This window comes from Chiloscyllium plagiosum, unplaced genomic scaffold (assembly GCF_037043375.1).
Source record: "Chiloscyllium plagiosum isolate Xiang-an unplaced genomic scaffold, Cpla_swu_hap1 HiC_scaffold_32, whole genome shotgun sequence".
In the NCBI taxonomy this organism is placed as follows: Eukaryota; Metazoa; Chordata; class Chondrichthyes; order Orectolobiformes; family Hemiscylliidae; genus Chiloscyllium; species Chiloscyllium plagiosum.
In genome coordinates, this window is record NW_028270170.1 from 6,157,724 (window position 1) to 6,170,711 (window position 12,988).

General features: G+C 36.4%; 1 protein-coding gene across 1 annotated transcript in view; it reads right to left on the reverse strand.

The window, feature by feature from the left end:
- The window catches only part of npepps (aminopeptidase puromycin sensitive), a 233,198-nt gene that overhangs the window by 64,208 nt on the left and 156,002 nt on the right, over positions 1-12,988 (reverse strand). The window contains exons 10-12 of the mRNA XM_043674808.2: positions 7,222-7,386; positions 3,958-4,062; positions 567-627 (exon numbers count right to left, since the gene is read on the reverse strand). Coding sequence (XP_043530743.1) covers positions 567-627; positions 3,958-4,062; positions 7,222-7,386 — 331 coding nt within the window. The remainder of the gene's footprint in view (positions 1-566; positions 628-3,957; positions 4,063-7,221; positions 7,387-12,988) is intronic.

Here is a 12,988-nt window from a genome sequence, read left to right on the forward strand (position 1 = left end):
ATGTTGCAATTTTAAAAGTACAGAGATTGATCATTTACAAATATGACCTTACTTTGTAATTTTCACTCAGCTCTCCAATAATGTCAGTTATAATGCTACCTACATTCTAGAACAATTCCATTTGTTTCACTGTAGGCAGAAATCTCAGTGCATAAAGAAATAGGCTGGTGTCAAAGATTGAGAAAGCACTCCACTGTTTAGATTATGCTAAAAATCCAGTTGGTTGATGGTTTTCATGACCAGCACTATATGACTACACTTAAACAGTTAGAGTCATAGAGATGTACAGCATGGAAACAGACCCTTCCATTGATATCAGAATAGACAACTTTTTACAAAGACTTACCCCAATTACAAAAACAACCTGAGTCTTAGTCTAAAGCATTTATGACCATTTAGTGCTTACTGTACGGTTTTATTAATTTGTTCAGTCAGGTCCTGCAAACAGAGGAATAACTGGATAATTTGCTTTTAATAAAAAAAGAATGTTGACAAGACTCTAACAATTCCCACTGCTGGAATAACTACCAGAAATAATTTATTCAATTCTAATTAACTTGAATTACCTGTTGCAGCATTTTTATTTTGAAACTTTGTCAAGTACAAGTTCATTCCTTTTCTGAAATCCTGTAAAAAAGGACAATTTTTAAAAATAAAATGAGCAAATCAATTATGGCAGCAAATACAAAATAGCATCCTAGCTAAAACTAAAGTAAAACTGAAATAAAAGTTTGACAAGTTATTCCTTTTAAAATCAGTTTGATCAATTCAAATAGAAGAGGCACCAACTATAAAACATTCAGTTGACATCCAAATTCCAGTCTCGCTTCCCTCTTCCATAAAACATTAGATTACATGTACATCAGCCAGATGCCTTCTAACAAAGACAATCCAAAAATAACCCCAGTTATACCCATCACTTACTGTGACATATCAATTGCATATCAAATATCAATATTCATGGGATAAAATGACAGTATTGTACAAAATTTCTAAAAATTCCATATACAAGATCCAACTATTGAGTGTTAAATTTTGAGGATTTAAAAACAATTTTGATAGTGGAAGAAAAAAAGAGACTGGACATTGGCACTTTTATTTAAGCATCAGAATCTCGACATGTCAAAATATTTTTGCTTTAAAAGAATAATGCATGATATGGTTCCACAAGAACCATGTCCATCTTGATTTTTGAAGGGGCAAGGATAAAAACCATCCCCCAAATTCTTAAATCTTAGCGTTTACAAGGCTGAGTGCTGAAACAAGATGCTTCTGCGCTCAACCTCAGTGACCAACCAAGCCACTTTCCACTATGCTTAGATTAGCCTAGAAATATTGTATGCAATTTTAGTGTACAAATATTATTGATGTACTTGTGAGACATTTTTTTCATCTATTCTGAAAGAGTTAATTTCTTCATTAAAATCAGACAGATGGAGAAGTGTCAAACAAACTTGTTACACAATTTTACACTAACATCGCAGTCAGTAATTTCTAGGCTAATGCGGAAAAAAGGAGGCAAGGTAGAATCCAAATATGTTTCAATACACAGCCCGGTAAGCTACTTATCCCAATTAGGAGCTCACCATTTTATGGCAAGAATATATAATTTATTAAGTTTTTAAAAATGAGAGAGAATATTCTTAAATTTAATGGTTCAAAATGCTTTCTTTTAAAATTCTGCAAAAACAACTAAGGAAAGTGGAAAGAATTGTAACTTGACCTTGAAGGGTTTATTTTTTTCCTCAGCCCACTGCCATGACTTGCAGATAAACTACGAGTTGTATGAACTCCTGCACAAGGCCTGATGCAACTGGGCCCACCTACGTGAAGTAGGACATGAAGATCTTATTACGAAACTTTCAGGTTCAAATAACTCATCATATAGCTTGATGTCCACAAGTGATAAAGGACAAAGGGGAGGATCTGTACTTTATCTTTCATTACAATTGTGCAATGTAACAACAGGTTGCAGAATAGTTGTTGTTTTCGAAAAAAACCTTGCTAGTTCTAAGGAATTCTGATAAGTGATATTTATTCATTATTTCTTGGAATTCTCCAGAAATGCAGATGATAATCACCAGATTACAAGCTCCTTCCTTTTGTCTGCCCACTCAAATGCCCCACATCTTCATGCACTAGAATCATAGCTTTTCCGCATTTTACTCTTTGCACGTGCTGTGTAAAAAGGCCTATGATTAAACAGTCTCGTCCTGTAAATATGGTTTGTGTAAAATCACAGCAGTCAAAAGTGTGGCAATGAATGTAAGAGATCTCTTATTTTAATTATCTTTGCCTCACAAATCAGGTAAACAAGAATGGTTTAAAACTCCAGAGATCTGTTCAAGACAGACAAATATAGTAACAACATAAGGTGCTAAGATAAACTTGCCCATTTGGTGGAATCACTAAATATTATCAATTGCAAATTATTTGAAAATAACTTTGCAATGATTTCATTTGGATCAATGCTGTAGCTTGAATGCAATAACAGAAGATCCCAACAGCTAATACTTCTGCTTAAAAACAAACTAAAATCTCACAAGAAAAGTAAATTGTGTCTAGGTCAGGGGAAAATTAAGGTTCTTGTTGGATTGAGGCATTTTGATGCATTGGTAACTGTTTGACTTCCCTCATGACATTAGGTCCTGACTAGATGACAGCCTTCTGATCACCTCCCGGGATCTCTCATTCACATTCAACCCATGCCCTCAAAACAGATATACATTTTAAAATTAGACAAGAGGATTTGTTTGGATGTAGGGCAGCTCAATGAATGGGTGTTCAACCCTTACTACAGTTATGAACTTAAACCTGAAGTCATATAAAAACAAAACACATGGCAAAGTACTCAATAAATAGGAAAAGGAAGTTTGTGTTGCAGACACAATCCTTTCAGCAGAATTCAGTTCTGGTGAACAGCATAAATCCAAAACATTAACTTGCTTTTCCTCTGAAGATAAATGACTGTTGCACTAAGTAGCTCCAGAACACACTGTATTTGCATATTTGTTCTTTGCTTTAACATTTTTAAAAATTAGATTCATATAACGTCTTTCAGGTCTTCATTTTAAAGTACCTCACAGTCAATTGGCTAATTTTGAAGTGTCGTCAATGTTGTCATGAGGAAACAACAGTTCAATTGTGCACAGCAAGGTCCTAATCATAGTAGAGTGTTAAATAACCAGATCATGTTTTAGTTGCTGCTTTGAGTTGTAAATGTTCATCAGTTCAGAAAGTTTTCCTACTCTTCTCTGCATCACACCAAGGAATCTTGGATGTCTATCTAAAGGCAGATATATCATTTTGTTCCAGGTGTGAGAAATCTGACAGTGCAGCTTTCTCTCAGGATTGCAACAGAAAGCTAACCCAGATTCCATACTCAGGTATCCAGAGTGGGACTTAATAACACACTATCTAAGTCAGAGGCAAAGGCGCTACCCACTGAGCCACAGTTGAACCTGAAATTGGAGTACGGGGTAAAGATAATTATTGATAACTGCCTCCCTGCAACAGTCCATTAGGAAATGGGGCTCCAGTATACATTGTCAAAAAGTGTGCTGCTGGAAAAGCACAGCCAGTCAGATGGCATTCGAAGAGCAGAAGACTCGACGTTTCGAGCATAAGCTCTTCATCAAGATGAATAGCTTATGCTCGAAAAGTCGACTTTCCTGCTCCTCAGGTGCTGACTGACCGGCTGCGCTTTTCCATCACCACACCTTTTGACTCTGATCTCCAGCATCTGCAGTTCTTACTTTCTCCCATGGTATACATTGTATTGTTAGTGATAGATATTTGTGTTTTAGAACCAATGTAGAATTTCCATACAATCAAAACAAGCTACATTTTTGAACAAGTTCAAATTGTATACATTTGAAAGCTTCCTAAACACTGATTCTCATTAGATCACAGTGCTAGTACCACATACACCATTAATTTGTATTTTAGAAGTCTTACCTCATCCCCAATATAATTGTGCAGCATTCGAATTACTGATGCTCCTTTACTATAAGAAATTGCATCAAATATTTCATCCACTTCTGCAGGATGTCCTACTGTGACCTTTAAAAAATACATTGTACTTTTAATGCTTTTTGTTTGCAACCTTTAAACATTGAGCCATAACGGGAGCAGCCTAAACAGTGTATGCTTATGCAAGTATGCTCGCTATAAAAAAGTGCTTAGGTATACTTACACCATGGATTGATCACATCAAATCAAATGCTTTTTGGAGGTAATTTAAAGAATCATAAATATGTAGAAAGGAAGAAACTATATTTGTTAGACATCAGTTTCTCAGCTGCTGTATATCGTTCTCCAAAATTGCTCACTAGAAACATCTCAAGATCTGACAAATGATGTCATGCTGCGTCATAAATTATGGCCACTTCTAGGACACAATAATATTACATCAGAAGAAGTCACACCAAATCAGAGCTCAGGAAGTGGGGGTATGAGAAAACCATAATACTGATTTATGTCAGAAGACTGAAACATGGAGATAAATTTGACAACTTTTACTCTTCAATCTTTAAAGGAGATCAAATCCTTAAGAGAGGAAACACCATAGGAGACACATAATATATTTAAATATAAAATACACTTGGAACACTATTTTAAATTAAAGCGTAAATGAAAGACAAGAGGATAAATATAAATGGGTAAAGGACACATCCAGCACTATTGCATGTTGGAACTTAGAGTACTGCATGGGATAGACTCCTGGATAAGGTAAATTCTCAATTCATTCAACAACAGTTTGATGCTGTGATAAGACAATCGTAGGTTTCTAAAGTTAGTATATGACCCAGCGTGCCTTAAATAATGTCAACATACTACTATCTCTCCTTAAAATAATATTTACTTCAATTTAACAATGTAACATAGCAGGAAGTTTGAACAGACTTTTTAATGTCTATTGTGTGGATTCAAGGGAAGTTAGCTTCAATTCAGAGATGAAAATTGTTTAAAAGTGTTACCTTCAACTTTAACCAAAGATAAAGCAATGCCCAAGTTTTAATTTAACCTGAAGTTCAGGGATTCCAGATTCTGTAAATTACTAGGATTACATGAATATCTCATGCTGGTTGAGAAAGATGTTTAACTTTTGAAACTGGTTTTACAGGTGGTGTTAACAACTTGGGATGAAAGGAAATTCAAGAAAATCTTCCTGGACCTTGAAATAAAAGTCCGTCATTTCACCAACCTGCTGCTGTGTGGTTGGAACTCTGCATATGAGTATTCCTAACAACCAACCTTATTGTGTTTTTAATGGTAGGTGATCGGTATATGGGTCTACCAGTTAATAAACCAAGATGTCAAATACATGGAAGTCAAGATCCTACGTCGACATTTCTGTTTATAAATCTGGGCACAAAGATTTAAAATAGAATTTTAAAAGTTAGGAGAGAATAAATTACTTTCATGCAAAGGCTTGGATCATGTCTCCATCGCCTGATCTCATACCCTTCCAGTTTCTGAGATTTGAAACAAGAAAAATGCTAGAAATATTTAGGTGAGGCAACACATGTAGAGAGAAGCAAGAGTTCCTAAGAGAGAGAGAGAAATGCAAAGGTTTTTAGGCTCATGGGAAGGGGAGGGGAAAGGAAAAACAAATGAGAAGGTCTGAGATAGGTTGGAGATTTCATAATGCGACAATCAAGAAGTGTTGCAATGGACATAGTGAAGAAACAACAGATATGTCTAAATGAGGCATGAATTGCTCCATAAGTACCATTCAAATGAAATACACATTAAAAAAAAGAACAACCTAGCAAGAAAAATTCTAGAAATGCTCAGCAGGTCATACTGCAACTGTGGAGATAAATGAGAGATCCAGGTTGATGACTTTCCATCAGGATTTTTAAACTAATTGGGGTGGAGGTGGGGGGGTGGGAGGAAAACAGAAGAAATGTCAGAGGCACTGCTGTGGAAGATAGCATTATTGGAAAAAATGCGATGGAGATGGAATGACGTTTTTACAGGAAGCGGTTTGTGAGGAAATGTAGTCAAGGTAGCTGTAACAGGCTGTGGGTTATGTTGTGAACATTGTTGCTAATTCTCTGGACACAAACTAAGTCAAAGGGAAGAGTGAGGAATAAGTCATACCTTCTCCTTTGTCTTTCTGATTGCTTCTTTGTCTACTGGATTAAAAACTCTAACTCTGATGGAAGTTGATCAACCTGAAATGTCTACTGTTCTTTTCACAATTGCCGCATGACCAATTTCATTTTTTAAATTTGGTTTTTTTTTGAAATTTTAATGGTGATTAAAATACTAGTTTGACTTACTGGTGATAAAATATTTCAAGAGCAAATACTCTTCTCAGCAGAATCTTGCAGTTTATTTTTCAGTGGTGATGTGTATTGGGTTCATTGATGTGCTCAAAATTACCTTATTCTGCTTATTTGATGGTCTTTCAGCAAAGAAACTGATTTCGCAATGAAAAATAACTTAATTCATAGGATTGGAACCAATGTGCAGTGGATATGCAAAAAAGGCCAAAACATGAATATAAACAGTTTCCCATATTAAATCTTAATCATGGAATCACTGTCTAAAACATTTACATTGCAATTAATATTTGTGACACTACATGGCCAAAGCAAAAGTGTGAAGGTGCACTCAACTTTGAGTACTATACTTAATAGTAACTGAACCAAATAACAGAGAAAATTTGAGCAAAATCTCATATCTATCTTTGTCAGACAATTGAAAAAAAAACAACTAGGCTCAGTATCCCTGGACTGGGAACTTTTAGTCAGAGTTCTCAAACCTGATCACCACTTGATCTTCGTTAGCAAGTACACATATATGTTACTGTCAATAAGTCCAGGAGAAGGTACAATCAGACAACCTGCCCACTTAAACAGATTTCCTGAATTTACTAGTTAGGCAACATACTGTATGGCAGCTGTTGCCTATGGGAGCTTGCCATAAAAGTCAGCACCTTTATCACAGATGGGACAGGAGACAGAAATTGTCAGGAAAGAAACAAAAACATTGACAGAACTTCTGAATACTGTAACCACAAAACCATTACTCTTATGGAGCTCTTAAACAGAATTAAGCTATAAAGGTTGACGTTCTGACAACTGTTCTTAATTAAAACACAGATCCTACAATTGATGACAGGTCCTGGTTCGGCACAGGATTCAATTTAAAAGCATCCGTGCATCTCCACATAACATCCAAGGACTCAGGGGGGTGGAATTAGCCTACCTCAATTGGATGACTGCTGTCAAGAGCATCAAGTTCCAGAGCTCGTGTGTAGTCAGCAGATACAAACTGGGTCCAGATGTCATATTCTGGGAAGCAGTGGTCAACACAGAGATACTCAATCCAGGAAGCAAAGCCCTCATTCAACCACAGATGGGTCCACCATTCCTGCAATCATAAACATTACAATTGAACAAATTTAACATTTTTACTTTAAAATACGGTACAAATATTTAAATAGTCATCCCAAGGATGAAATTATGGCTGCTAGACTTCTATTTTTGATTTCATTGTGAAAGTATTTTGAAATCTGCAGGACTTTGCATAGACTAAAACCAAACAACATGAGGACTCTTTGATAAAGCCTGAGCCTTTGGCTCAGACACGAAGAAATCTGGGTTTAAAAATCCAGAGTACTCAAACTTTCCAGAATAAATCACTTCAGCAAATATTTCTAGAGGTTCTGAAAAACAGAAAAAAATCATGCTCTCAAAATGTTTATCCACCAGAGTCAGCAGTTCCGAATAAGCATTTAAACATTATACCAAAACTTTTGCTATAAATTCTGCGTCTTACAATCTTATTCTTCACAACCACCTGATGAAGGAGCAGCGCTCCGAAAGCTAGTGTTTTCAAATAAACCTATTGGATTATAACCTGGTGTTGTGAAATTTTTAATTTTGTTCATCCCAGTCCAACACCAGCGTCTCCAAATCAGAACCAGGTGTGGATTTTAAAATGTTCCAAAGTAATTAATTCTTTCATTGACAAAGCAAAGGATCAGGAGTTTATTTCTCATATTTGGTTTTTTTTTTAATGATTATTAGTTTTGATGTGTCTACTACTCTCACCAGTTCATTTCCAAAAACCTAAATCAAACATTACGTATCGCCTTGCTAGATTTCAAAACACTTTAGTCTCAGAAGCATTGCTAGGTATTATCCTATAGAGATTATCCAAAAGGCTTCTTCAGATTTCACTGAACTTCTCATCTGTTTCACCCTAGTGGTCTGCAATACACACAGAACAATATCATTTGCAATCCTGTTTCTTAGTTCTTTCAACATAGATTTTGCTTTAACACAAGTCCCAAGACATCGAAGCACTCCAATGTTGTGATTGAATCCATCCAAACAGACATCTTCCCTACTTTCCACTAATACATTACATCTTCTCTGAAAAAGTTATTGCTAATAATAAGTTCTCAGTTCTCCTTGTAAGAAGGACTTATAACATAATCCTGTCTGCAGTAAACAAAAACAAACTGCAGGAATAGATTAATTTAGGATATCTGGTTGGCATGGATGAGTTAGGCTGAAGAGTTTGTTTCCGTGCTTTACAATACTATGACTTGTATGTTGGAAGTCAGAAACATGAAGCAAAAGTTGCTGGAAAAACTCAGCAGGTCTGGCAGCACCTATGGAGAGAAAGCAGAGCTAACATTTTGGGTCCAGTGACCCTTCTTAAGAACTGAATGTTGCCTTTGCTTTCTTGAGACAGATGCTGCAACACCTGCCTATTTTCCCATCAATTTCTGTTTCTATAATCCTAACTGCACTTCATTCATTCAGTCAAAACTGCAGAGGCTAATGTGTCATCTGTAAGCATACAGCCTGGTTGCTGCATGAGCCATGCAGCTTTGGACCAAGATCTTGTTAACCCCAATCGATTAGATTAACTTCTCCAGATAATGATAGATCGAAGCAATCATACACAAAGAGGAGCATGAGAAGACTCAACCCTATTTTAAATGGGCACAAATGCAGATAAAAAATACACAACTGATTCATAACTAGTTTCACCAGAAGAAGGTTTCAAATCATTAAGATTAAGTCAATACATCAACTTTAATTTTTTAAATATTAATTAAAGATAATTGCTTGATTTGGCTTTTGGGAATGTACACATTAACTTGATAAATGCAAAAGATCATAACTTATTGAGGATTCCAGTGTCCAATTATAGAAATATAATATTGAATTTATAAAGCAGAAAGAAAACAGGCTTTCAAATGACAGCTTTGACACTTCTCTTTTACTGTGCTAGATTTTGCTTAAGTGGCACTATACAAACATCTAAACACCCCTCCGCTAGTTCTCTCTCTGGTTTTCTTGCAACCAGAAATCAACAACATCTTGATTCCAGCAACACCTTAAATGAGACTGCATGTTCCAACTGGTGCAGTTTTCTACTATAAGAGCAATAATTGTATATTATTTATATAAGGTATTGTTTACAAGATCGATCTTAATCTTTTGGCTTTACAGTCAGTTCTGCTATAACGCGGTAGTTCCGTACTCATGCAATCCCATGTTATAAGAAAATCGTGTAATACCCGCACCATTTAAACTAATGGGGCCAGAATCACATTAAAACCAACACGCTTTAAAACTTCATGCTTTTGAGAGTGTCCCCAATTCATTAATTGTGTTATAGCAAATTTGTGTTAGTGAAATGTGCTTGAAAGAACAACAACTTGGAACGGCAAATGTTTAATATTTAATGAAAACAGCAAACCAGTGAAGCAAGCAAGCACTGATACCTATGAGAATAATTAAATGTTGGAAAATCCTTACTGGAGCAAATTTTCCCATGTGTCGACTGTAATGATATCAAAGGCCATGACATTTGAAAGCAAATAAATGATTATCAGTGATCTAAGATTATGAACTGCAGATGCAAAAACAGAAATTCCTGGGAGAACCTCAGCAGGTCTGTCGCCATTTGTGGAGAGAAAGTAGAGTCAACATTTTGAAACCCTTCTTCAGAACTCTGAAGTTAAAATTAATATTTTAATTTAAATGGATAAACAAAAGCAAGTTATCATGTGCATAGTGATTCCAGAAGGAAAGAGTTGTTGCTGGAATTCAAGGATTACAATACAGACATCAATATAGTGAAAGATAATTCAAATATTTAATCATAGAATGGTCAGGTCCACAACAACAATTTTGCACATTGCTCACACCTCTGATATCCACAGCTGAATCAGTAATGAAAGGTATAAAGCAAAACGTGTTTTAAAATTGCAACTTTTTCTTCTCAGGTGACTCTCCATGCAAATAACTCAATTTGGCACAAATTAAGAACAGCGAAGAGGGTTACCTCAGATTACAACAGGATCTGGACCAGATGGGCCAATGGGCTGAGAAGTGACAGATGGAGTTTAATTCAGTTAAATGCAAGGTGCTGCATTTTGGGAAAGCAAATCTTAACAGGACTTATACACTTAATGGTAAGGTCCTAGAGAGTGTTGCTGAACAAAGAGACCTTGGAGTGCAGGTTCATAGCTCCTTGAAAGTGGAGTCGCAGGTAGATAGGATAGAGAAGGCGGCATTTGGTATGCTTTCCTTTATTGGTCGGAGTATTGAGTACAGGAGTTGGGAGGTCATGTTGCAGCTGTTCAAGACATTGGTTAGGCCACATTGGTTGGGAAATGCAAGGTTACAGGGGATAGGGTAGGTGGTTGGTTCTGGGTAGGATGCTCTTCATCAATGGGCCAAATAGCGCGCTTTTACATTCTATTCTGTGAAGTGAAGGCTAAGTTAGTTTAGAAAACTTGGCCAGCATGAACGAGTTGGACTGAAGGGGCTATTTCCAGGCTGTATGACTCTACTATACAAGTACAACCATTTTAGAGCTTAAATAGCAACACTCCATTTAGCCCTCAAGAGTGAAATTTAACTCTCGACATATTTGTATTTATCAATTCATTACAGAGATCTACAAAATCATGAGAGATATAGAGAGTGGATAGCAAGAAGTTTTTCCTGAGAGTGGGGAACTTAATTCAAGTTGAGAGGGGAAAAGTTTAAGGGAAATATGCGCACAAAGTACTTCACATAGAGGGTGGTGGGTACTATTACAAAGTTGAAGATACATACTGTACCTTTAAAAGAAAGTGAATGCTGTTTTGCACCTGTCATATATGACTAGCTAGCAGTCTCAGTGTACTGGAAAATTGAAAATATGTAACATTTGGCTGTGAAATTGATACCCAAGTTTTGGTTGCTGTTCTGTCAACATTTCAAATTTAGCAAGTTTAAATTATGACCCAGGATACTAAAACCCAATAGAGTTTGAATTTATTGTTTTTGTCAACTTTTGATTCAATGATATGATTTGATATTTGGGGTATAAGGCAGCAGGCATTTTGAAAGTTAGACAGAGTATACTGCCATTGAGAGAGAGTGCCATTCAAAATACTCTCTATCAAAAGGTACCCTTCTCATATGTAACATCATTGCAGTAAAAGACAGAAGATGACCCAGGGAAATCTTCAGCTGAAAGGAGGACACCAGAGACGACAGCCGCAGTGTAGTTTTGAAATTAAGTTGAAGCAATTTTAATATGGGTTTTTTATTAGAACAGTATATTGTTACACAGTTAAGAGGCTGTTAGAAACATTTAAGACGAAGGAGGCTTAGAGTTGTAAATAGTTGTTGTATAATGTTCATTTTTAGAGTTCAGGAATAAATTGATATTACTTCCTTTAAATAGTGGAATGTGGGTATTCTGCCACTCATATTTTAACAGATTATGAGGCAAGGTGAGCTTTTCTTGGTGTTTCATTTAATTAGCAGAAGGGTTCGCCACTGTGTCATTACAGTGGGGGCTCATCCGGGATTTGAACCCAGGACTTGTCACAATCTGAAGAACGATTTCTCTCATTTTTAATTTAATCAACCACAAGTAACCTACGTTTCATTTAAAGATCTAGGACATGAATCGGCATGTGTTTAATTCTGCTGGATCTTTCATACACCAAATCTGTTCAAATATGTCCAAATCACAGACTGGATCTGTGTAAACCTATCCACAAAGCCATAGGCAGTAATAAAACCAGCACCTTTGTTGCTAATTCTGCATTCAACAAATCTTTCACGTGGGTTATGATGGATTGTGTCCGTCCCCTCCCGAAAACTATAAATGAGAACCAGTACTTGCTAACTATAATGGATGTGTCTACCAGATTTCCAGAGTATTAAAGCAAAAAAGGTGGTAGAGAAGTTAATAACTTTCTTCACGCAGTATGGGCTACCCAGAGAGATTCAATCAGACCAAGGGTTTAATTTTACTGCTCAGCTGTTTAAGTAAGCCATGGATAGCTTAGGCAGGCAGCACTTTAAATCATGTGTGTACCATCCTAAATTCCAGGGAGCTTTGGAAAGGTGGCATCAGACTGTGAAGAACATGTTAAGAGCATACTGTCAGGATTACCCAAATGAATCTACTCAGTTTACTCGCTTTCAGTTAGTAGTCGGACATGAAATAAGTGGGCCTTTGAAATTAATTAAAGAGAAATTGACAGGACCGAAGTCGGAGATCTAACACTTGGATTATGTATCGGAGGTGAAGGAGAGATCAAATCGGGAGGTGAGTGCGCTAAACAACACCTAAAGAGGGCACAGCATAGAATGAAGCAGGTGGCAAATAAAAACTCTAAAATTTGGACGTTTTACCAAAGGGATGACATATCAGTATTGGTACCAGTGATAGGAGATCCCTTCAAAGCCAGGCTTAGTGTTCCCTATCAAATTGAGAAAAAATTGAATCAGGTAAACTATCTGGTAAAGACGCCGTTTCGGAAAAAGCTGTATTGGGTGTGTCATGTGAATATGTCGAAACATTATAAGAGAGACAGGGAACTAGAGAAACAAGTGTTAATTACTGTCCCGCAGAGTGAGGAATCAAATCCAGGTGTCATGAAGTGTGATGTGCCTCAAAATACGTTAAACAACATGGAGGAGTGGGTCTAAGTTAGTGAACT